Consider the following 27,125-nt stretch of genomic DNA (forward strand, 5'->3'; position numbering starts at 1 on the left):
AAATAGTTAGCTTAAAAAAAAAAAAAATTCTATTTATTATTAAGTTTCTAATGCAGCTGTATTTAAGGTTAAAAAAAAAAAAGTTTAAACTATGTCTTTCTCCATACAAGGTTCATATAACCCCATATGATTGTTCTGCATTTAGGGTGATGGTACAGATTAGACTTTGCTCTGGCCCCAGTAAATTTGTCTATGGAAATACACATGGAAAGATGTTGGAGAGAGAAGAGACTTTGCTTCTAAGTCATTATTCCTTCCTTTTCAATGAAAGCAACAGTGTACTAGGCCATAAATAATGCCTTTCAGGTCACCAGTAGTCCAAATGGTGTGAAGGAGAGGACTGAGCCTCTGCCTTGGCCTTTTGGCCCCAGCCTTTCAGTTCTTTGAAGTGTGGTTGTTAAAAACATAGGCACAAAGCAGAACTCAGAGCCATGTCCTTAGCGCATCTGAGATGAGCTTAAAGTGAGATGGGCTTTGCTAAACCTATTATAGAGGTTTCTTTGTTTTTCAGCAATATTTGTTTTCGTTTTAGCCTTTCAGGTATGTTGAAGAAGGTGAATAATCCTTGATCCTGCCTCCTGCTGAATTAGTATATTTTGTAATCTTGGAACTAGGAACACCATTGCAAAAGCCCATGTTCTTGTTGTTGAGAAAAAACTACCAGAGGTCGTTATTTTACTAACCAACTATAGCCTGTAACATACCTTGATTTTTTTTTTTTTTTTTTTTGTTTCCATTTATGTATAGGTTATAATTTAAAATAGTCATAAGCTTTTATGTATTTTAGTAGTATTGTAGCTCATCCTATCTATGTTCAAAAAGAGTTATAAAGTAACACGTATTGGAAAATTGCTAACGTTGGTCCACAGAGAGATTTCACTTGTCACTTTTCTAGAAAGAGATTTTGCTAAATGTCCAGGAATTCCCCTGGAATCCATACTTCTCTTCAGCAAGGTAGTATTACCACACCGCACATCCTCCTCCTCCTTTCCTGCTCCCAGTGCCACAGGGCAGCAGAAGCTGTTTGCAGGCTGTGGTGGGCCATCCAGCTGTGCCAGGCATGTGGGGTCAGAGAATGGGAGGGAAGCTGTGGTGCAGTGTTGCAAATGAGTGTGATATGGATCTAACTGCAGGGGAGATAAGTTGGGAGTCAAACGCGTGAGACTCCCTCTCAATGTGTGAGATTTGACAGGTCTGCACCGTGAAGGCTTTAATTTTAAGATCTTGCTAGGAGGGTTGGAAATAGTTCCTTCTGAAACCCACAGTTGGGCTTACTAATAATTCTGTGCCTGTACTGCAAGAAACTGTTTCTTTTAGCAATGGAAGATGTGTATTCCCTGTAACACTCTCACTCCATTTGTGGAGTAAGTGTATGCAGTTACTCTGAAACAGTCACGTAACCTTCAGAACATAAAACTGAAAGATCCAGTCCAATCACAGCCCAACCCTTCCTGTATTTCATCGTGTCATTCAGTTTAAAAAAAGGAAACCTTATTTTGAAAAGCTTTATAGACTAATTTCCATCTACGTGAACTCTTTTATTTAGGCAGGAAGCTGCTCTGCTATTTCTGGAAATAATGGGAAAGTAGTTGCATAGACAAGAGCATGAATACTGCCATTGTTGTCCTTTTATTCAAAGCTACCAGAACCCTCTTATTAGTTTTAAAAATTAACTTTAGAACTCTAAATCCCTATTCTGTTAAGCTAAACATAGGTCAGTAAACAATACCCACAATTAACAAATAATCTTTTATTTCCATTTCATCTTCATAAGCAAAACACAATAGCTTTATATTTTTACTCAGCACAGCAAATAAAATGTGGCGGTTATTAAGTCAGACAGAATAATTAACACTTTGTCCTTCCACAGCTGCTCAGCTGATGTTGTAGCACAGGGTCTTTTTCCTGAACTGTGTTGGATGGTTTTTTTCTGTGGTGGTAAAGGTTCTGGAAATCTATTTGGATTGGGATGAAATAACCAGTTTTGACAAGGGTCAATGGAGGTGACTGCAGACAGTCTTTTCCTTCAGCTTCTCTAAGAGCTGTGAAGTTATCTTTTCAATCCTGTATCAATTCATAATTCATGAAAATTAATTAATGAAATAAAATATTTGTTTTAGCTTCCCCCAATCCTTATTTCTTCTTAATTTGTTTTTATTCCTGCAAAACATGGTAGGAATCTCTAATTCTGCCTAGGAAGGAAGAGGAAACTGTTGAACTTTAGAGCTGGCAGAAAATTTCCCAATATGTTCAATGCAATATACATAAAGTTTTGTTCTGTTTATGTGCCTGAAACATCCTCTGAGTTGTAACTCTATTGAAATGTTAGAGAGACTATTCCACAGGAAGAGGAATAACAATAATACTAACGTACTAATAACGTGTATTTCTTCTAAGCACTGTCACTGAATATGGAAATTTGGTTTAAAAGCACTCTGATTCCAAGCCACTTTCTGTGCAGATGCTGTTTTGTGTTCAGCGAGTTCCCCACCTCCACCTGCAAACTGAATGATAGAATGAACGGTTGGACTGGGGCACTGGGACCAGCGTGCCTTTGGTAGCAAGGAGTACTGTGCTCTGCCTGCACCTGTTTGCATTGCTCATTGCTTTTAAACTGTATGCCATGTAAGATTAATGTGAAGAGCGTGTAGGCAAGCTTCTGATGTTAGAATATGTTACTGAGCTGTAAGACAGGTTGAATGCTTTTCCCAAATCTCAGAAGACACAATTTACAAAGTACTGGTTGTATGGTTAGAACTAAGTACTTGTGCTCATTTACCTCCATCTCTGGGTGTGTTTGCTAAAAAAGCATGCATTGCCAAATTCTCAAAACAGCCTGTGTGCTGCCATCCACAAAGCTGTACCTGTTTCACACACCTGAGTTGTAGAGCACATATGCTTCGCTGATGCCCAGCTGCTTTCTCTGAAACAATATATATGCATGTAGGTAATAAGATTTGCAAGAGAATGAAGTTTTCAAACTGCTTTTTGCTCACAGATGAGCTGTTCTAGCTTCAAGAAAAACAAAATGATCTAGATAACAGCCTTCTGTTCAGCACAGTCCAAGCAACAACCCCTTTTTCACCAAGTTGTATTGCAGTTATCTTTTGCCTTCAGTCAAATGCAAAGGCAAACCATCTTTTTTCCCCATAATTTGAAGAGAAATTATCAACCAGAAATCCTGGAGGACCCATTAATGAGGGAAAAACTTGCCCCCTTGCATAAAGTGATAGAAACTTCCATTTAACATGAAGGGAATGCACCTTTAACATGAAGGGAATGAAAGTCTCTTGTTTGAGACAATTCTGTTATCATGCTGACTCTTGGTTATTGCTTTTTCATGTATCTGCACATGTATCAGCACATGGCTATTGCAGTATACAACACTCAGTTTGCACACATTTAAGTGAAGAAAGGAGACTAAGAACAGAAAACACTGTTAGCAATTGACCATCCTTTCATTGTAGCATTCCCTTACTCTATTAGATTAATCTGAGTAGCAAAACATTGGCTAATTCTGGGAATGTGTGTTGAGATTCCACTACAGAGTGTTGTTTGGATCATATTACAGAAAATGATGAAGTCTAACCAAGCTGGCTTTAGTTCAGTTTTGATAGGAAAACATTCACTTTTGGCATTAGCTTTTCTATAGCTGAAGTTGAAAATAGGCTCTTGCTGACCCTTACATACGAAAAGTATGAATTACTCCTTCACAGCAGAGAATTTAAAAGCACATTTCTCCAGCAGCACCATGGGTAACTCTAAACAAGGTCACATTAAAATTGCATTGTTCCTATTTGGAATGTAACTATGCAGTTCCTTTTATGTAGTTAAATGTAAGCTCAGACAGGAAGGGTCAAAAATTGACTGGCAACTCCTGTGCCAACCAATACTGCTTTAATGCTTTCTGTCCCTACGCAATTAAGGGCAACCACAGAAATTCACAAAACCTCTTTCAGCATAATTTATCTGTATTGCAGTACTGCTCAGAGGCTTCATCTGCAATTCTTCATGCAGTGCCTTAACTGTGAGATCATCTTTTCACTTAAACATGATACAATATCTGTTATCTGCTGGAACTGGCACATGAACTTTATGAACCGGTTCCAGTAGTAAGGCAGTACTTTGAATGCATTATCGTAACTTGTTAGTGATCTCACCTATTATAACCTTAAAAAGAACATCTCTGATAGCAGGAAAAAAAACCAACAGTAAAATATGTCAAATTATTTTCCTGAAGGACAACAGCCATGTCCCTTACTGTCACATTTACATATTTCTTGAACACCTCCAGGGATGGTGACTCCACTACCTCTCTGGGCAGCCTGTTTCATCTCAGGATGCAACTCACAACTTGCCAATATGTACCAGTTGGGAAGTAATTCTCGACTCTAATTAGAGGTCCACTTTCTACTAATCTCTATGCTTGTGGCAATAGCTGTGTAGCTAAAGAATACGGCCTTTGCCCTTCTGTGCTCAATAGTCCCTCTAGTTATTTCTAGTGAGCTATGGAACCCTTTTACCCATAAACCACCAGAAATATGTATTTTCCTTATAAATAACATCCAGTGCTTTCTGAGATTAACTTAACTGGGTTTCCATCCCACTTCCCATTATTGGCCTGGGGCAAAATACAACTCAGCTATGGTCTTAGATGGCTGCTTAAATGACAGCTCCTGCAGAACACACAGAGTTACCATGTATTCAAGTTTCTTTCACCAACAGATGCAGGTGTCTGGCATTCACAGCTCCTTGAATAAAAGCCATTATCCATCTCCAGTCAGACTGTCCAGCAGAAAGAGCGAGGCAGTCTGCACAGCAGAGGTAGCAGAGGAAGGCACTTGCTGCCTCTACACTACAGGGTACATATGTTCCTATTTCTATTGAGTAAATTCCAAGTACTAATAAGCTGAGGCCAAGTTGGTCTCCAAGTGTTTATGATAAATTATCAAGCTATTGTCTGAGAAGACAAATCTTACTCTCCAGATCAAAAATCTGGAATCAAAACATCAAAAAATCTGATTAATGACTTTGAAATCTGCAAATTGTAGCAACGGCTCTGAAATGGACCAGACTGCAGGCTGTAGAAAAGGAAACCTCACTGGTCAGCAATTTCTCTGTTTTCTACTGCACTGAAAGCCAGAGCAGACAATAAACATTTACTGGACTGCCTGCAAATCTGCTTTCCTGTTGCTTACATTACAGCTAGCATCTCAACATTAGGAGTTCCATTGGGTGCCAAGTGTTTATGTCTCGATGAGGCAAAAGAAGCATTATAACTTCAGTCATTTAATATTTAAAGCCTGATTAGGTATTTCTCATTTAATCACATATATTATTAATTTCAATTAAATCAGCCTCCCCACGCCTTCAACCAGTCAGTGCATAGAAGTTGGGTTGCCAAGGAAGAATGATTGCCAAATATTCCAGTTGAGCTGACTGCATTCTGATTACTTAATAACATTCAACTATGTGCAGAATTTGTCCTTGCTGTTAGGCACACAAAACTCTGCACTACTGAAATGAAAAAACTTCCATTGCCTCAGAAAAGGCTGCACTGTATTGACTTATGGTGTGGTTTGTGTTCCAGGTAGTTAAAAATGTCCATAGGTAAGGAAAAAGGCACAGCTTCTTGCTGTACCCACAGCAATAATGAGCCAATCAAAAATGAACGGCGAAAGCCTGTTCTGAGGAGCTGAATTTACTATTCCTGCAGAGATTTGGAAATGTATACTGGAGCCTCTCATAGGAGATGTGTCTGGTGACATAACCACAACTTGACAGCAGAACTGAGCCCCTAAAGTCATCGAGATTTAAAAAAAAAAAAAGCAAAAGCACACATGTTCCTCACTACACTGATGGGAGTGATAGGTCTGCAAGTGAAAACCTTGTTTATATGCGATGTTCCTATCACAAGTCCCTCCAGGTGGGGCTCCCACAGCTCCCAGGTGAAGATGATTTGCTGGAAGGATTTCACTGAGACTTGAGTGAGGACAACTCCCTGCTCCCCTCAAAGTTTCAATGCATTTAGTGTCCTTTTGCCTTTTAAGTAATTAAACACCTCTTCCACTTCTCCTGAAATTGCTTTTCCACCCCGCATCACACCGAGCTCTATTCCCAGGCCTCGGGCCTCGCTTCTGGGAGCGCCGAGATCCAGAGAGGTGCCCTCGCCCTCCTTCCTTCCACGGGGACGGGGTTCCGCCATCTCTTCAGCGTTTCTCCCATCGGACCCAGGACAGGTGCGGCAGTTCCCCGCAGGAGCTCTCTATCTCACCCCCCTGCAAGCTGCGGCGCGGGGCTCGTTCTTCTTTCCTCCCACCCTCCCTTCCTCTCTCTGCTGGCCGCGTCTCGGCGCGCCCGTGGGCTTGGCTTGAGGCCGCTGCTCGCGCGGGGCTCGGCGTGAGTCACTCCGCCGGCGGCGCGGAGAGCCGAGCGCGCAGGCACACGGAGGCGGCAGGGGCGGGTGGATGCGGGGCGGCGAGCGGGCGGGGGCGACTGGCAGCGGCTCCCCGCCCGCCCACTCACACATGCTGCCGAGCCGCAGTCAGCTGGAGCGCCGCTTCCTCCCCAGCCGCCGTCGATGACCTCTTCGCCCGCCGGCAGCTGCTGAGGAGCCCCGGCGTCCCCGTGCGGGCAGGGGATGCTCCATCGGCCGCCCGCAGCCCAGCGCAGCCCGCCCGCCGCGCAGCAGCCTCGGCCGCAGGGAGCCGCAGCCCGGGAGGAGCCGCGCCATGAACCCCCAGTGTGCCCGCTGTGGGAAAGTGGTCTATCCCACCGAGAAAGTCAACTGCCTGGACAAGGTGCGGCGGCGGAGGGCGGGCGAGCCGGGGGTGAGGCGGCGGGGAGCTTGGCGGCAGGTGGCCCGCACTGTACCGGGGGCTGCCGCTCTTCGGCCCCTCCGCCGCTCATCGGCGCAGGGCGGGCGGCGGTCGCCGTATCGCCGCGCTGACGCCGGGCTCGCCCCGAGCCGCGCCGCGGCCGCAGCGGGCACCCGGCGGGGGAAGAGGGCCCTGTGGGGGGGGAGGGGGGAGCCGGCAACAGCAGCCGCCCGGGACGCTTCCCGGGGGCAGAAGTTGCCTGCGAGGTCTGTTCGCTGGGCTGGCGGTGTCTTCCCCGAGTCGAGGCTTCGGCAGCCGCTTACGCAACGGTGCCTCGGCGGTGCCGGGAGCAGCGTACCGGGGTGCGGCAGCAGCGACCTGAGCCCCGGCCCTGCCGTGTCCGCTTCGCAGATAGATAACGCTCCGGGCTGTGGCACTGCGCCCAGGCACCGTCCCTGGGAAGGGAAGGCGGTGGGAGGGAAACACCGTCTTGTGCACTAAATGTAGTTTCTGTTGTGCGTACCAAAGAGCTGCGCATCGCATCTCGGGTTTCTTGTCTTTTTAACTAGACCAAAATGTCCAACTCCTGCTTCGGTTATCTAAAAAACAGTTCTGGCAAGGTCACCGTGCTGAGGTCTCGGTATTCACTTCAACAGAGAATTTGCATTTCTGAGAGCGTTTCAGAAGCTCCTTCAATTTTGCATGAAAGTGATTCCTTTGATGTAGTTTACAGAAATCTATGATGCATGGCCAAAAAATATTGACGTATAGCTGTGTTTTTACATGTCCTGTGCCCTAAAATAGCTTTCAAAACATTGGCATTGTAAGTAATGCTACTTTACATTTCTTTACAGTATTGGCATAAAGGATGTTTCCACTGTGAAGTTTGTAAAATGGCTCTGAACATGAATAACTACAAAGGATATGAAAAGAAACCTTATTGCAATGCGTAAGTATTGTAAATGTCAGGTCTTGCAGAAATGCTCATGAAAGGAAAGCCTGGCTTTGGATGTTGTCAAATAGGTGTATAGTGCTGTAAAAACTTAATCTACCATGAAGCAGTGCAGTCCAGAGCAGTTTGTATCTTTTCAGATGGAGTATTCTTGCATTCAGGTGGCAGAAGATGATGAAGATGTTTGATTATGTTGTGTTTGGGCAATGTTTTAATATCAGATCTCAGGATACAGGTCCTTTCCTCCAAGAAAGTGCTGGGTCTGGTGCTGGCTCCTATTACATTCATTATTGACCTGCTAGGTTACAGTTGTCCATTATGCAGCTTTCTGTTAAAGGTTATGGACCTGATTAGCTTTTTGTAATAAGAAAACGAAGTCCTTCTCTGCTGTGTAGTTTACCAGAGGCAATATCCCGGGTCAGATTATGGCAACCAGTTTTTAAAATGGTTATGTTGTTCACATATCTCAGATTACTAAGATAAATATTCACAAAATTCCCTGCTTCTGATGCTTTGTGCTATTTTGTGTTTTGTATTTTCTGTTAGTTTTTGATAAAGAAAATGGATTAATTTCAGCTGTAGAGTATGATTATGTGGTGTTCCATTCCAAGATGTTGTTGTTATTTGGGTTTTGAAGACTGCTTTGATGCTTGGCTTGCATGTACTCAGAAGAGACTTTTGACGACACATACACACATATCAAAGGCACTTACTGCTCTTTGTACCATGCTCCTAAGGTTTATTACATGCATTTCAGTATGTTTTCATCTTCAGAAACACTTATTTTGTTACAAGGATATTTCTAAAGAATTTTGAACCAAATTTGATTGTAGTATTATTCCTAATGTTAGTCATATATTGCCAGTGTTTTTATCTTTACCTGCTTAAGTATGCTTATATATTTTAAGAGAGAGGAAGTATAAGCTATAGGCACATCGTATTATTATTTTTTTTAAATATTTTTTTTACAATCCTCTTGAAATGTTTTTTTTTTTTTTTCATGTTGAAGTAGACAGACCATGGCTGGCCTTTGAGGAATAGTTCAACAGGTATATATTCATTTATTCCAGGTTAAACCTGAAGCCAGGCAATGCCTATTTGTCTAAAATGTGAGTTTTGTTGTAAAAAATGCTGTGCTGTTGAAACTTGAAACACCTGTTTCAGTGTGCACAGCTGTACTTAAGTTGCTTTAGGAGCTTGTGCAGTTGGACACATTCTAGCTTTCCTTGAAGTGCTCTGCAGTGCAGGGGAGTGACATCAGACCTCCTGTGATAATGTGTGGCCAGTTGGCTGTCTAACATGCTGTAGGCAAGGTTTCTAAGAAAGAAGACTTGTGCTTCAACAAGTGGCATGCTGGAAGTTGAGCCTGACCTAAAGCTTACTGACCCTAGAGGGGGTCTGGTTTTGGCAGTGTTTGACTTAAAGCTTAAGTACAGGCTTATATAATTTACAGTGGTTGAAGCTTTGATGACAATTTGGTGCCTTTTACCAAACTTTCTGGAGTTAAATCTTAGTGGTGATGCTTTAACTGCTTGATCTTTCCTTCTTTTATGGTTGATAACAGTTCTTACAAAGTTCACTTTGTGGTGTGGGTTGGGGTTTCCATGCTGTATTTATTTCATTTTTGTTGCAGGAGAGTTTTTCATTTATGTAGTTATGTTGCATGGTATCTCTTTCTATTCAAAAATGAGGGGGAGTAAGGATGATGGATCTGTTGCATACTGTTCAACTGCTGTTCTTCCTATTAGTTTCTTTAATAAGTTTTATAATACAAATCCCTACGTTTGCAGTGTTCCTAAAACATGATGTATGAAATAGAAAGAAACAATCTAAAAACCACCAAAAAAAAGGGTTTATTAAATAAGGGGAAAAAAATTACATATATATACACAATGTATACTTTGTATATATAAGGGTGGGTTTTTTTTTTTTGAGATACTTTAAAAAGTAATTATAAGAGTCCTATGGAATGACTTATGCAAGACCAACATGCATTTTGTGTTTTCAGTGAAATCTAATATCCTTCAAAGTAGGAATATGTTGTCTGTGCAAAGCTGTGTTTTGAATACACAATTTATTTAAATTACGATATTTTGATACAGTACTCTTCTCAAAGCTTCCTTATTTGCAAGCAGATGCCATTATAGTATTTTCAATTATGATGTGTATTATCCAGGGTTCATTAGTATGAGGCAAATCCATTTTTATGTTAAATACTGCTTGATCAGAAAATCAGTGAAGAAAAGAATGCAAATTTACTCACACAAACACCTACAAGCACTTGACAAAGAACGATTACTCTTAGACTGTTTGTTGAGGCCATCCATCAATGAGAATGTAATTTGTGGACAAAAGTGAAAAAAATATGCACTAATTTGCATAGGAGAGCATTGCCCCTAAATTATTTAATGTGTTTGGAAGCTATGGTTAGCTTTTTATAAGGACCAGTTGGAAAGCATGCATCTTCATTCCTGTGTCTATTTGTTAGTTCAAGAGTTAGATGATATATTGATTGTATTTTGACCTATGAACTGGAAGTATCCCATTTCTTTTATTCCCAGGTGCTACAATTAATATTTTCTGAGTAAAAAGCAGAAGTTACTTTGACTGTAAAACTAATTGTTTTTCCATTAATTAATACAAGTAGAAGATACTGATTTGTGAACATTTCACTTCAGTTTATACTTATGGTGCACAAGGACAAGGGCTTGAAATTAATGGATTGATGAGGACTAGTGAGCCAAGAAGTAATATATTAGGAAATACTTCAAATTTCAGCATTCAGTAGAATGGAACAGAAATACTGATTAAAACTCTGCTTTTTAAACAGCAAGTGGTTTTTTTTTTTTTTTTTTTTTTTGACACATTTTCAGCTATTGGGTGTATGCATTGCTCATGTTATGAATACCTTGACAGCAAGAGTAGCTACTGGGTAGCAGAAATAATACAGACCAAGAAGCCGGGTTTCCTACTACTGCAGTTTTGATATTACTTTTGTAAAATTGTAGATTTATGAAAGTTCCCTTAACTTAGTTAAGAGGTAAAACTTTAAGTGTGCTTGCATCTAATATGGCTTTAATGAACTTCATGGAACTCTGTAGCAGGAAGACCATTCTTTTAATGTCTCCATTAGACCATTCAGTTCTCTTATCTAAAAGCTTACACATTTTTCTTCTCGCTATCTTTTCTATTACTTACATAACTTACAAGCTGTTTTAGTCAGAATAGTTTCTACTTGTTTGTGTGGTGCCTAGAATGCTGGGGCTTTGATCTCAGCTGGGACCTCCAAGCGTTACAGTATTCTCATGGTTATGATATTATGTTTCTCTGTTTACTTGCATTCACATTTCACTTGAAAGGCCTCATAGACAAAAAATTTTGAATGTTTATAGCTGCTTAGCATTTGGGCACTTCCAGGTTTGGCTAATAACTTCACTTTGCTTTCCATTTGTTGTCTGACTTCATACACACTGCTTTGCCAGAGAGCTGCCTTATTAGTGCAATAATATTAATGAGATGAAGGGCGCAGGCTTACAGTCCAGTTTTGTAGTTCATCCTGGTGCTATGCATTGCTTGAAGCAGGTCAATTAGCCACACTTTGTGTTTCTGAATATTCACATAAGTAATAAAAGAAGGATTAAAACAATTAAAGTTGCTTTTGGGTCATGTGAAGTCTTGGTAGGTCAACACATCTTTAGTGCAGATGGGAGCCCCTGTTATGCTTCACCTGTAGATAGAGCATATTAAATACTTGTCTGATGTATATGGAAATGGTAAAAAATAATAATTATTTTTCTTCTTGTCAACTCAGAGCTTATTCTTTTCATCTGCAAATAACCAAACTGATGGTAGGAAGTGAATGGCATTTTGGCAACTAACTGTGTACTAGTTCTCAAGCTTGTTAAATGATTGAATCATGTCGGATGATTACATGGTAACTTATTCTTACAAATATTCATATAAATAGTTCATTTTGTTTTTTTGACAGATTCAGTAGACCAAAACACAAGTCTGTTTTTCTTTAATATGAAATGTAGAAGCTGAAATGCATATTTTTGGAACGTGCTCTCCACGTTGGCTGATGGAAACAGACTCCCTGCATGTTTGAACATATCCAACAGAGATGTAATTTTTAATTTCTGTAAAACCTAATAGCTTCTACAAACCTGATATAATCTCTTGCCAAAGGCAAGCAGCCTAACTATTGGAATAAATCCTTCTGAAATAGTTGATATCTAAAATTTTGCTGATTGCCCACACAAGGGGTAGCTTCATTCAAGTTTTTATTTATGACTGTTACCATATGGAATGATTACATAACTTTGAAATTTAAATCTACTACCATCGGTCTTGTCATATTGACATGAAGAAAAACTCATCATCACTTTGTTTTTTATCAGGTTTAATTTTTTTTTTTTTTAAACTCATGCCAGTAGGAAATAGATAAAAATACAAATATGTTCAAAATACTGTGATGTTAGAAGAATTGTACTACAGGTTCGATCTACAAATGCAATCAAACCTCATGTTTTGAAGTGTGACAGGGAGGAGATGAAAAATGTCAGCTCTTCTACAGCAGCTTGGAAATGATTAAAAAAAAAAACAAAACAAAAAAAAAAAAAAAACAAAAAAAAAAAAAAAACAAACACCAACAACGAAGAAAACCAAACCAAAACCATGATACAGCCTTTTGGGCAGTTGGATAAGTTGGAAGAGAATGCAGGTGTTGGCAATTAGATGGAATCCATTGCCTTTAAAGAGGAACTTCAGAACAGGGGCTTGATTTTTAGCTGTGAAACATGCAAGAGTTTTCTTTCTACCAGTCAGAAAGCTTTTAAAAGGGGAACAGGTATGTCATGTTACGATCTGTGGCAAAATTAGTTAGCATTATCTTATTTTTCAGCATTGATTTAAGTGGATAATTATTTCTCAATTTAAATATGACAAGAAGAGAAAAGGTTGGGTAAGAAGTAGAAAGAATAATTCTCATGAAATAAGTTGAAGTCACTTCTAAGATATACAGAAAAGAGTATGAAGAGTAAACTTTTTCTTTTAAATTCTTTATCATCAATTGTTACTGAACACCATCTTAAAAGGATAATCCTGATTTTATCTTTAGGAAGCAGGTTGTTGTATGTTATGATTACCCTTGCTGCCAGTCATGTTTTTTAAAAAAAATCTTCTGTTTTTGAGCTTTTCAGCTGTTTCAGATTATTAGTTTGTTAAAAAAATCAGCTATTACATAGACCAACTCCAAAAGGTCATTCTTATGAAAAGAAAGAACTCAGAAACTTCCATGTAAACCTTAGGAGGCCAAGATTTGCACTTTATCACTTTATTAATTTTGTGTATTGAAGATTTTTGTCTTAGGATGCAGTATAACATGAACAATGCAAATAACAGAACTATTAGAGAAGCAGCTCAAGTCAGAGCTGAATGTGTAGTTTAAGTCTGTTATTTCTGGTTCAGCATCCTGTGAAGTACAAACTCCTGTATTTGGAAACATCCATCGTATCTCCTGTCAGTCATATTGTCTTTAAACAGCTCTCTTTCCTCACTGATTGTATTTTCTGTTCATTCTTGTTTATCTACCTTTAGTTATCTCTGAAATTTCCATGTATCTGGTTTGAATTGTAGCACCCAATGGAGCATTACCACAAGTAGTAGAAAAGAATGCCCATTCAGTTCTTGTGTATGTTTTCTCTTAAGACCCAGTACAGTTTTTACCACTTCATTATTATTTTTTTTTAAGTCATATTCAGACTATATTTTTATCTTGCTGTGCATAACAGCAGCCTCAGCACTTGTTATCCATTATCTGAGTAATTAATTATCCTTGGGATCTTCTACTTGGTTCTGACTCAACTAAATCTTCATTTTATTTTTTTTTCCCTAGGCTGTTTCCCCAGTTTGTTAAGTTCATTTTATATTCTAATTCTGTTCTTTAATGTGCTTACATTTCCATCCTATCTACCTTCTCACTGGAGAGCCTGTAAGCGTACTGCAAACTTAGTAAGTGCAGTCTTCATTTCCACATCACCAGATGAAAGCACAGAATAGAACTGGGCCCAACGTGCACCTCTGTGCAGCCTTCCTGATAGTGAGCAGCAATGAGTGAATTAAGTACTTTATCTTCTCTGCCTATTCATGAAGTGCTAGATCAAGTGTTGAATTCTGCATAGAAAGAAAGTAAATAAAACTGAATGTAATAATTGCGAATATTTATGGAAATATCGCTAAAAAATGAGGAACAGCTACAGGCACTCCTGTGGAGCAAACACAGGCTTCTGCTTCTGTGGTATCTGACTTGGTTAACTGAGCATTAAGTCCAGATTAGTACTGGTGATATTGAGTAATGGAAAAGACGATAGGACAAGAAGCCATGTCTCCTTGCTAGGAGAGCTGAAGGAGCTTCTTAGGCAAAATTTATTTGAATTTCAGAGAGGTGTTTGATGTTTGTGTTTACACTGTCTGAACAAGGCACACAAGAACAGTTGGTGAGCTGTTGAATGCTGTGCATGAGACTGATGGTTAGTTGCAAAGGAATCACTGAAGTATAATCACTGCTGACGCTTAGGGGTTGGAAGTGTTGGGCAATGTTTTGATCCCTGGGACTGTATTTCAGTAATGGGATACAAATAATTTTGCAGGTTCCATTTCAACGTGTTTAGCTGGCTGAATCCTGGCTGTGTGTTTGAACGTGACCTGTACACACTGCCTCATGCTGGTAGTTGGGTAGGGAGGGAGCTCTGTGTGCTCCCTTGGTTCAGATTGTTGCAGGCTTTGGAAAGCATAGTGGAGTGCTACAAGCTTAGCTGCAACCAGCCTGCTTCCCTGCTGGTGCAAATGGAGTAGAAAAACTGCCTGGAGGGAGATGAGCTACGTTTTTTCTGTTAGAGTGGGTGAATTCATAGACTGTGACTGTAGCTCCTAGTACCTGATGTGAGCATAGGGCCTGTGTTTGGAATTCTGCCAGTTGATGTAATTACTTCAAAGAGATGGTTACAGTTCAGTGTTACCTAGGACATTGCTATGGCAAAAAAAATAGAAAATGTGTGAGTGAGTATTATATATTTTATTTTTGTGTAAGACTACAATAAGCATGATATTCAAAGACATTTGTATGTCATGCTTGTAGAAATCCTTGTTCTGTGAAATCCTGATCTACTGCTAGCTTATGTCTTGGCTCATGTAAATACATTATTTTAACTTATATGATCGCTGCTCACGACAGACTGCATTTAAAATGACCAATTTTTCCTAGTAAGATTATAGGCATCTGTTTAGTACCAATAGTCACAGGATAAAGAATGAGTATTTTTGGGATTCTGTAGCTAGACCTTTTCATTAATTGTTTGTTTTCACTTGCTGGTATTTTAACCACTCTTCATTCTTAATGTAATTTTAAAAAATATATATAACTACTTGAGATACCTATCTAAATATCAGTGAAGTTTGTTTCAGTTGTATTTAGTAAAATATTCAGGCAATATAACAAGGATGATAGATGAAATTTTGTGATTCCAAATAATTCATTTATTTGAATTGCACAGCTTGAGCTTTGAAAGGGGTAATAACTGGTTGTAGCAAGCCTGTGAAATCTTGATGGTATATTTTGTTAACAGTTTTGTGACTTAACTGTTTGGGGATCTTAAACTCTCTTAGCCATATAATTTCCTGTTGTATTTGCTAAGGAACTTAAATCTATTTTTGTTTTTCTGAATTTGAAATTGTGTTGTTCTGTTAATATTGTTGATGGTCATAAGTAAAGATGCTGCTGTGACAGATTATTTCTTTTGTAGAGCTTGAAGAAAAATGTGTATGTTCCAACCTTTCATGTCATGTTGGATTTTCAGAGTAGGTGATGACGATGCAGAATGACAACATTATGCCAACCAGCTCAGTGTCAGTGAACAGTTTTGATGTTTACATACAGTATCACTGAAGGCTTGCCATAGTTATCTGGATAACTTACGATCAAGACTGAGAGCCAGTTCATTTTACTTGTATAATTTAAATGTGGAGTGCTTACAGAAGTTTTGCCAAATTTAGATATTGTAGAAGTTGCACAGAGTTGAGTTGTGTCATGTTAGATTCCTTAAAAAGGAGGAGAAGTGGCTGAAATACTTGTTGATTAACTGGTCTGTCCACATAGAAATGAAATCAGCTGGCTCATTCTGAACGTAATCGTATGATCTTTCAAAACAGCTTATTGAAAAGCCACTAAAACACAGGTAATTCTCTTTCTTCAGTCACAAATTAGACCATTTCTCCTCCCTTGCTGTTAAAATTGATAGTGTATCAGAATCGACCATGCTGTTTTCTTTTGCTTTGTTGTTATGGAGCCTGAAGAGAATGGGGTTGTTTGTACCAGGAGGTAGAGTCTGAATGATAAGCAGTGCAGAATGTTTCATCTCTTGTATTTCCTCCTCCACCTGTCTCTTCCTCCTCCACTCCCCCATATACTTTTGTTCTCAGTTGCAGTAGAGCTGTATGACTGTAGTTGATCCCGTAATATCTTAAGGGAGGAGGACATAAAAATATGCCATCAATGTCACAGTTGGGAGAGAACTAGAGCAGCTTATTTTTAGAGATGAAAAAGTAATCATAATTTGGCCAGTAACTATTTAAGCACATATTACGAAAGCTTTTCTGGGGGATGCATAGACACTTTCCAAAGAGTATTATAAAATGTAAGACTATGTAGAAGCTGTGTAACTTTCCTTCTTCTATAGATCTTGCCTCACAGTTTCCAAAGAACCACGTTGCATTCTTTTTCCTTAGGAGCGCAACTGTTTCGAGGTAGTCCATCATGTTCTGCCTCTTGAAATGGCAGGGTGTTTCTCGCAGGTGTATTGGTGTAATGCCAAGTTTGCATATTTTAAAATAAATTTGTACTGCATTTTAATTGAGTTATATTATACGTCAGGTTTTTTTTTTTTTTTTTAACTTGGCAAACTAAATGATAACAGCTGTTTTCATTTTGTTTTGTTCCAGTTTTACTCAGGAAGAATTCAATACTTCTAATACAATTCCTTACAGTATGAGAGTACAGTAAATACAAATATTTAGGGAAAAGATTAGAACAATAAGATCCTGCTTTTAGATTAATTAAAATGAAATAACTATGCTTTGTAGAGGGGAGAATTGTTAAAATGAGATAATTTGCCTCAGCTTGAGGGGGGAAAAAAAAAGAGAAAACTCAACCCACAACAAACAGCATTGATGTTGCTTTTTTGAAATAAAATACATAAACTATTCCTGCAGAACAGTGTCAAGAGCCATGTGTTCAATACAGCAAATAGGGTGTTCATGTGCTGTATGACAATGTTTACGTGCATGTGTGAATGCAAGAGTGGATTTGTCAAGGCATAGAGAAAGAAAAGGGATCAACAAGTGAATTTCTAGCAGCAATGGTGCTTAACTAGTGGCTGGCCAGGAGACCATTACAACAGCATTGTGCTTTCCATGTTGATGTGGTCTTGGCTGCAGTGTGCTTGTTAAAGAACCTGCCTTAAAGGAATTGCCTGATCGTGTGTTTGATAAATGGTACTATGTGAGGGAAAAGGGAAGGAATGCCTGTTGGAAGAAGGTTTGTGCAAAATCTGTTGTTGAATAGCCTATTGTGTTGGTGTGTTTGTTGTAAATTTTGCCATAACATTAAAATTTACAAACCTTTTTTTATTTTGCAATTCTTGATGTGATTTTTGTCAGGCTACCAGAAAGCAGATGAAGTTTGTTACAACAGTTATTAGCATAACTCTGTAGCATTATCACAAAATTGTCAGGAGTAATGGTGAAAGGGGAAATCAGACTGGAGGAAAAACTAAAATGTATTTAGAATAAAATATTTCATTCCCTGAAATATCCAAAGGGGATTGGCAGACCTAGTAAACAAGGCTGAAAATATTAAAGTAAACTTAACAGTGGTGACATGTCTACTTGCACAAAAAGAAAAGGATATGTGTGCATGTAAGGAAATCAACAATACAGAGATGGAGAAGATAATTAATTTATAAAAACTGTTTGAGATTTTCACTTTAGCAATAGCAAACTTGGTCTCTGAAATGGTCACGTTTTCTGTTCTGATTAGGAGTGGGGTACTCTCATGCTGGCTAGATAGCCGTTTGGATCATGACATGAACTTTGGGTTTATTTTGACCTCAAGAACCCTGGGTAACCCAGGGAGATGAAACAGCCATTCTTGGGCAACTCATTATTTAAACAACCAAATGGCTTATATTATTGTTGTGTTAGAAATGTTGAAAATACAGATTAGCAAGGATGGAAGAAGATTGGAGAAGAAGGAAGAGAAAGGAGCTTAGATCTGGCTGAGTTAATGGCCAGCCTGCTGCACTTCATGCTTATCCACGTAGCCAGGTTTTGGTTCTTGTAGGGTGATGCAGGATATCTCAGTCTGAGTTCTGTTAATTATGGCATTAGCTTAACAATAGTAAATGCATATTCAGAATAGAACGTGAGATGCAATTATTACATGAAATATGATTTAGTTTATTGGCACTGCAGGTACTGAAGATTTAGTCCTGCTTTGAGGAACTTGAGATGTTTTAAAAGTGTTATGAAGTTAGAAATTCATAAGGAAAGTTGTGACGATTGGGTAAAATAGTTTCTCACTGAATTTGATGCCCACTGAGAAGTGTTTCTGAACACTGAAATATTAAGCTGCTAAATAATGTTGCAGTGAAGATGAAAAGCTTGAGGAGAAACCAAGAAATGTGGTGAGAATTGTGAAAATGGTTTGTATCATCTGTGATCGTTTTTTCTGGCAGTTTAATACAGGCGGGAATATATTGGAAATTTTTTTTTTTTTTTTTCAGTGAGATAAAAATGGATATTCTTCTGTGTAGTAATAACTTAGATTTTGCATTTCTCGATTATGAACAGCTCAGCATAGCCACATAATTATTTTGGAGTATATATTTAAGTGTGGCATATCTGGTTTTATTGACTCCTATGCTTCTCCAGTACCAATGACTGTTTTTGGAAAACTTAGGAATTATTTATAAATACGGATTTCTGTGCTTGTCACTGCAGGAAGTTTGGAAGGAGATCCTGAAGTCTGAATGGAAGCTGGTCAAGTTTTACATGTAGTAAATCTTGTGCTGAAGACTTCTTTCAGGGTGACTTTAGCCTTTGTGAAAGATGAGCTCAAAGGAATAACGCACATTCCTTGCGCTGATTAAATGCTTAACTTTCGTGATCAAGCTACTGCTGTTTCAAGCCTCATTTGAGTCAGCAGCAGGAATCTCTTACTGCTCAAAAGGCAATGACAGATTATATGTCTCCTATGCAGAATAACACTGTACGTGGGGTATATTAACAAAAGGAAAATTTAAGCTTGTCAAACTGGGTTTGGACGCAAAGGACTATAACGTGTTTTTAAAAGTTGAAGGAAATAGGGTAATAATGATTGTTTTTTCTCTAATTACTTATTCCACCCTGAGGGGAATGGTAGCTCCTTCTTTTTCATGGCATGCTCCATTCTATCCTTTCTGTCGTGCTGTAGACACGGACTCTTTTTTAGATTAGCAGATTGGCCTCTTTCTGCCGTTTTTCATTGTATGTTTTCAAAGTCACACCTGGTTGTTCAGCTTCTCACTCCAATGGGTTTCTCTTCTCTGTTGCATATTTCAAGTGTGACTAATTCAATGCATGATGTGCCATGACCACTGCCCATGATGTGAGACAGATGTCTCCCTTGTATTTTCCATCTGCACTGTTTGCATACATCCTGGATCTCAGCTGTAAATATCTCAGTCTTTTGATGTGTGTTTTCAAAATATTTGTTACAATAAGGCACTACTTCACCGCCGGTATAAGTGATATTAGTAGAAGCAGCTAATAGTAGCTAATGTCTCATGCTGTATTAAACAGTTTCTGGTTTTACAGTAGTGGTAGATTCCATGGTCAAAGTATTTAGCTTTGCCAGTTGGACTTATTTTGCTTAGATGTATTTTACCATTTTTAAGTTAAAACATTAAAATATTGTGTATTAGTTATGTTAATTTTGTTATATATGTACATATAGTACATATGTATGTTACATTTACTGCTATCACAGAATCACCCGGGTTGGAAGGGACCTCAAGGATCATGTAGTTCCAACCCCCCTGCCTAGCAGGGCCACCAAACATACACATTCAGATCAGGTTGCCCAGGACCCCGTCCAACCTGGCCTTAAACACTGCTATGATGTCAGTTAGACATAGAGTCGTAGAATGGTTTGGGTTGGAAGGAACCTTAAAGATCATCTAGTCCACACCCCCTGATATGGGTAGGGACACATTTTGCTAGACTAGGTTGTTTGAAGACCCATCCAACCTGTTTTTCAACATCTGCACCTTCTCTGGCCAACATCTCCCATTGTCTCACCACCCTTGTCACAGAAATTTTCTTCCTTATATCCAATTTAAATTTTCAGTTTAAAACTGTTGTTCCTTGTCCTGTGACTATAGGCACTGTTAAACAGTCTGTAAACATGGAAGGAGATAAAATATGCTATTTTCAGGACAATGGAGTCCTAATATAGCTGGAATTCTGTAATCTGAATTCTGCATCTGAATTGTAACCATTTTGATAAGCGTTTTTTAAAGAAAAGGCCCATGAGTATGAGAAACTCCGCTGTATCTGAAGGTGTAGGAGGAAATTTGTGGTACTATTGCCCTTGTGGAGCACTTTGATGCAGGCTTTATACCTGTATGCTTGTCCAATTTTAACTTAATTTCCTTATTAGGCATACTTTTTTAGTTTTATTAGGGCTTTATTAATAATTGTGTTTCTTTTTTTGTATGCATTTCAATTAAGATTTCTGGTCAGCTCCCCATTACTTCAATACATCAAGTAACATGTTGGAAGGAGAATCTAGAGGCATGTTGAATATTATCCTTGGAAGCAAAGTCATAAGCTAGAACATAGTTGACTCCAAACAATCCCAAGGCTGTTAAAATGTTCACAAGGACAGTATCTCAGTATATTCAAATCTACCTTCTTCCAAACATGTGGAATTAATTTATTTGGCTTGGATTCCTTACCTGCGCTGGGTTTTGCTCACTGTAGGATAATTTCGGAAGGTTTTGTTTCGAGGTCTAAAACTAATAGTGGATAGTGATAGCTGGAGTTTTTGGTCTTGATATTATGCAAATGAATTTAGATTTGTAAATCAGAAGATTTCCTTTGGAGCTTGATGTCTTCTGTAATTATGTATAATTAGTACACGTTTATATAAAATACTATAAAATATACTATCAGTATCTTTAAACTTAAAGTAATTAAAAAATTGTGAAAAAACGTGCTTCACATCCTGTGAATGATGGATCTGTATTTTTGTATTTAAATCTTATTTGAAGGAAACTTTTTGGAGAAGGGAAGCTCTCATTTGCATAGCTACCTTTTCTTACTGGAAATACAAAGTAATGTCAATTTGTATTATGTTGCCAGGAGCAACTGTCTCACGTTTACAATAAAGAAGAGAGACAGTAAGGTTGGGAGATTTTAAATTTGACTCATTGGTGTTTTCTTGTTTTTCACAGTGAATTGAACTATTATGGTTTTGTACTTTTTTGTGTTGCAACATAACAGAGCTATTTGCTTTGTAACTGTGAGCAAATTGAAGTTGTTAAAAATGGTTCCTTTGCTTTTTCTGTGTATGCAGGCCTACTTTCACCTGATCCAGATGCTTTTTGATTCTAGACTTGAAAGAACTTGTGCATGCCAAACAAAGTATTGTTTTTTCATCCTTTGCTTATTAGAGTGAAAAGATATACTGAGATGTGAGATACATTATTACTTGAAAAATGTTAATTCTGGAAAGAATTATGTAGGCCATTTCAGTGCATACATTCCTTGCAGTCTTTTGCAGATTTGTTCTGTTTCATTGTTAGTTGTAAGAAAGCCTATATTAATTTTCAAAAGTTATTTTTCTGAAGTAAAATAAGAGAAAAAACAGTAACTTGGTACCTTCTTTAAAGAAATAACGAATCACAGAAAGCATTCAAGGCATAATTTCAGTATCTTCTATAAAATAAGTATACTAAAAAAGGCTATTTGTTTTGGTTGTAGTAAATAAAAGAGAGATGGGCAAGAGCTGGGAAAGCATTGGCATTCAGACTTCTATAAATAGTCAGGCAGCCATCAGTTTTCTCAAGGAAGTGATGGGGTTATTTTTGAATAGGGACAGCGCAGTCACACCTTTAGAATGTGGAAGGCACTGTACATGAAACCAGTGGGTACTGTTAGAAATAGACATCTGAGCTGGAAAGATTTTCTATATGCCACTATCTTTATGAAGCATGTACTAAGTAGACCTTCATAAACAATTGTTGATGCATGGGAATTCATCCCAGCTGTTTTGAACTTGCAATTAAGGTGGGCAAAAAGTAAAAAATACTTTCACTGTTCCTGTAAAACAAAACAAAAAACAGGAGGGAAAAGAGCTTGCAAAGTCAGAAAGGCATTTGCGTTATCATTTTAAAAGTAAAGTACCTGAAGAACACACTCATCAATTACTTCATTTGTTTGGTTAATGCCTTGTCTTTGTGGGACATCTTACCCAGAGAGCTTAGTTACATAGAGCTGATGGGAAAAACATTATAAAATAATAAATGTCTGTGGTGAAGGGCTGGAATTCTTCATGTCCTAGTGCACCATTTCAAGGAGTGTCCAGTGAAGGAGAGGACAATTGATTGAAACACCCTTGTCCTAAACGTAGAGTATTAAAGGAAGGCTGGCAGGATTAAATACTGAAAAATACCTTGTGACTGTGATATGGTGCTAGTTTTTCTGGACAGGGTTTTGAAGAGGATAGTTGAAGGTGCTTTTCAGATAGTTGACTATTAGAACTGTTGCTTCTCTCTTAAGCATTTACCATCACAGGTAAATGACAGTGTCTCTGAAAAGTAATTGAAATAGGTCTCTACTTACTCCATGTTCTGTTTTCTCAGTGCAAGATGTTAAGAAATACTGCTTGTTGTACTTTAAGTGCTCAATTTGGCATCCTTGTCCCAGAGGGAAAGACATTCTCAATGGAATATCTTGTTATGGTTTGATTTCTTTCTTACTGCAAGCAGAAAAGCTTTTATTGACATTACAAATAGAAGTATACAGTAGGATAGTGGAGAATACAGTTTTATTTTAACTGATATAAATTATTAAGACTAGCAGCCATGTCTGTAAGACAAGAACTATGTAAAGCGTTGGTGAGAGAAGCACTTACTACACAGTAGCAATGGCAGAGAGTAAGAGCATATTAAAGCACGCCCTGGTAGAAACTGGAATGAGGAGAGGCAAGAATGTGACATTCCAGGAAGGCTGGAGTACAGATGATGATGCTATTGCATGAGAATTCAGAGTAGAAAGGGCTCTGCACGTATTATATGTTCATTAAATGTTTAAAACATCCAGTCCTGACTTTTAAGGTGGGTTTTTTTTTTTACCTAATGCTGGCAAGTTTCCCTTTCTGTTCCATCTACATAGGTTGTTAAATGATTTGCCTTGCCATGGTAGCTGAGAGCCTGCCAGGAACACATTAAGCGACATGATTAATGTCTGTCACGTGTTTATTGTCTCATCTTCTTCTCAGCAGGTGTTGTGTATATGCAATGTAGGTTTGAAGAAAAAGATTGCAAAGATGCATGTGTGTGTAAAGGAAGAATTTGTCAAACAAGTGGGATGTGTACATTATATAATCATAGGGGTTGGAAGGGACCTCTGGAGACTACCTAGTCCAGTCCTCTACTAAAGCAGGTTCCCTACAGTGGGTCGCACAGGAAAGTGTCAAGCCTAGTTTTGCGTATCTCCAGAGAGGAGACTTTGCAACCTTTCTGGGCAGCCTGCTCCACTGCTCTTGCCACTATCAAAATAAAGAATTTTTTCTTCATGTTTGTATGGAACTTCATATGTTCCAGCTTGTGCCCATTGCCCCATGTTCCATTGCTGGGTGCAGTTGGAGCAAAAAAAGGATCAGTGGCAGCCCTGAGTTCCTAGAAACCAGGCTGAGTAAGGAACAAATTTCTTCAAGGAAAGTTCTATCTCCATTTCAGATGATTTCTATTCTTGTAGAGGCTTTTCACTGAGTGCAGAGCAGCATACTGGGAAATGGGTCTTCCTCCATTAACTTTGCATTGCCTGTTAAAATACCTAGTCACATTCAGAATGAGGGCAGGTAACTTGAACTTTGTCTGAAACTCTGTGAGAAGTCAGCACTGACTGAAAGAAAGTTTTCACATGCTTTTAACTTCTTTTGCTTAGGGGTTATTCTATTATATTCTGTCTGAACTTGTTTCCTTTCGTTACCTGGTACTGTCTAGCAAACATTTGAGTGTTGGAATGATAGGGACATGCAGCATATGAAATCCTGTCAGTTATTAGAAAAGTCTTCTGAATTAGAAAATTCACTCTTCTTGAGTAAATTTGTGACTAGAAAAAATGCTTTCATGTTCTAAACGCAGCAAATAAATTATTGTATTACTATTTTCTTTCGTACCCTATATGTCAGTGTGAAATTTCTTGAAAGTTTTCATAATAATACATTATTGAAAGTAGTCTAGATTTCTGTATAGTTTGGATGGCATTAAGTATAAGAATGAAATGCACATGGCAAATAATGAAACTTGTTTGAAGAAATTTTGGGGTTTTTCTGAAAAATATAATGAGATTGATAGATCTTTGCACGATTTGGTGTATGGGAGAAGTGCCTCCAACTGGTACACACAGGTTTACTGTCTCTATGTAAGCCAGTTCAAAAACCATAAACAGATATTTTTCTTTTAGTATGAGCACGTTTATTTTTCCTTGACTATTAAATATGATGTTGTATGTGATTACTGTTACCTTGGAATTTTAATCTCAGTTACAGAAGGTCTTGGTTACAGTTGCTTAGTAACATGTTACGGAAACAGATCTGTTGATTTATGATAGTATATCTACAATATCCTTATAACTAGATACATTGTAAGGAAAGCAAGTACACAGCATGGGTGTGGATTTCAGCTGAATGTTTCTAATAACCTCTATCTTCACAACGTATCTTACAATAAGTGTCTTTGTACTGGTTGATCTGTTATGTAGCTTACATAACATGTGATTTACATTGTTGTACATTGTTCTGTTTTAGTTTTAGATAATCTTGACTTGCTGCCTTTTAAACAATGCAGTTTCTAGGTGAATCTGAAAACTGATTGTGTAGCCATTTACTTTCATGGGACTGCAATTCCAGTGCAGAACTTGCATTTGTAACAGGAACAAACTGTAGGATAGAGAGGAGATCATGGTTCATTTTTATGTAGTGTTAGACTTCAGTTCCCAGGAGAGGAGTATGTTAGAGATTAAGTGTCATGAAGTTTGATTTAAGTAAGTAAATAAATATTTTTGACAGCTAAGGGAGGTATTTAGAGATGTGCTGACTGTTGCATATGTTTAAGTATTTGTAATTAATGAATTTTAAGGTTTCTTGGAATGTTTGAGGTCTTTCATTTCTTTACAAACAGGACTCAAGATTTCTGTTTACATCCTCTGCAGTATATTTCAGAAGAATTCAGAAATGGAGAAATTTGCAACATTAGCATGCTTTTTCTGTAACTTATCTGTGAAATCAAAACTTAAGCAAGCACCTCTGAGGCAGATGGAGTGTTATTCAAAATCTTGGAGCCTTAAACACAGACCAGACTTCAGGAAAAAAAAAAAAGCAAATAAATTTTAGCAAATACATTAAAAAGTAAAAGAAAACCAAACATCCTCTATGAGGCCTGAATTCATCCTGCTGTTCCATATATATATTATGAAGTACAGGTATGTTGTGTTCTGTAGTTTAGAACGTGTAAGTAAATCTTAGGCCAGGTATGTGGATGCTTTGTGCCAGGCCAAAGAAGTTGGTGTTATACGATGTAACAGTTATAGTTTGGCCTCTCTGGCTAGTATACATGTTACAGTTTCACTGTGAAATAATGTCATTCTGGATCCTATCAAGGTCGAAAAATTTATTGTGAATTTTTAGAATTTTTCTTGTGTATACTGTGAAAATTCAGAGAGAATAATGGGTATTTTTGAAGTGGCATTCACACAGCTCTGTTGGCTTTCTGCTTTAAGATGCTTGTACGCTATTATGGTTGTTCTGATACTGTCACATCCCTTTATTGGAAAGCTGTGGGTGGCATTTATCTCATCTACCTCCAACGCATCCCGTGTACGTGAGCTGAAATAATTGTTCTGGTTGTCCGTCTTTGTAGTCAGTGAAGAAATAAACGTGTTGAGTCAGATGAACTGGGATCTTACTTTATGATAGAGCAAACGGACTTTATTCATGGTTAGTTATGTTGACTCCAGCTCCATGGGCTAGCCCTGAGAGTTACTTCTCATGAAATGAGACTCGTCCTGTGTGTGGGAGCTGACTTACGGTGGTTATCTGTGGGCAGCTGTCCGAAACAATGGCCTCAGTTTTTTGGAACCCCTACTGACTCCTCATATTCTCATGCTTAGTACTTCATAGATACTTAAGCAAATTTGTGGGATAGAAAAAATTTCAATACCTCCATTTTATTTTTTCATTCTTGTGTTCTGTTACTTCACAGTGCATGCAGCTCTGGGAGATTGTGTCCCTGCACTGTTGTCATCTTCAAATTCTTGTTATTCATATTATTAATGTAAAAAAAAAGTTAACATCTTGGATTTCAAAGTATTTATGTCTCCATTTAACACAACAAATGTTTGTTCAATTGTCTATCAACTCGTTCTGCATTTGCACTTTAAGTCAATATTTTTTTTACAGTTTCATTTTACTCTTTCAGAATAATTTGATTAGTGCTCACTCAGCGTGTGGAAACCCTTTCCATGATCTTCCATAAAAAATTAATTTTCTAAGTCCAAGTCAGCGATTTATCTCCTCACTCTGAGCTCTCTATTTGTTTCATAATCTCCTGTGTGTTTTTCCTAGCTCTTGTTAAATCTTTATTTACATGTAGTAAAAGAAATATACAAATTCTTGGGCTAAAGACCTCTGCTTATGATACTGTGAGTGTAGTAAGTCTTAAATTGAAGTAATCCATCCTTGATTTTTTTCGATAGGAATTAAAACAATACCAACTACTACTAATGTAACTTTAAATTTAAAAACTCAGAAGACATTTTTCTTACATTGTTGATAATTTTGTAGGCAATTAAAGTATATTTTTGGGATACTCAGCTGGCTAGTCATGAGTTTTTTTGAATTTATTTATTTACCAGGCTCTCTGGAGGTGGTAGTTGGCATGTAGCCATGATTTTTAGTCAACACTGCAACAGAACTGTATTCCCTTGACCACTTTTCTAACAGTTTGAAGTTGTGGCTCTTGTTCTACAATGGC

At 38.2% G+C, this 27,125-nt stretch overlaps 1 protein-coding gene across 2 annotated transcripts in view; it reads left to right on the top strand.

Annotated features, from left to right (window-relative positions):
• The first annotated feature begins 6,324 nt into the window (after window positions 1-6,324).
• Window positions 6,325-27,125, top strand: part of NEBL (nebulette) — a 239,758-nt gene continuing 218,957 nt past the window's right edge. Inside the window, exons 1-2 of one of the 2 annotated variants that reach the window (XM_048950462.1) lie at window positions 6,325-6,800; window positions 7,673-7,767. In XM_048950462.1, coding sequence (XP_048806419.1) covers window positions 6,732-6,800; window positions 7,673-7,767 — 164 coding nt within the window. In that variant the 5' untranslated portion in view covers window positions 6,325-6,731. The remainder of the gene's footprint in view (window positions 6,801-7,672; window positions 7,768-27,125) is intronic. The other variant, XM_048950463.1, reaches the window with a different exon arrangement.

This window comes from Lagopus muta, chromosome 7, assembly GCF_023343835.1.
Source record: "Lagopus muta isolate bLagMut1 chromosome 7, bLagMut1 primary, whole genome shotgun sequence".
Taxonomy (NCBI): Eukaryota; Metazoa; Chordata; class Aves; order Galliformes; family Phasianidae; genus Lagopus; species Lagopus muta.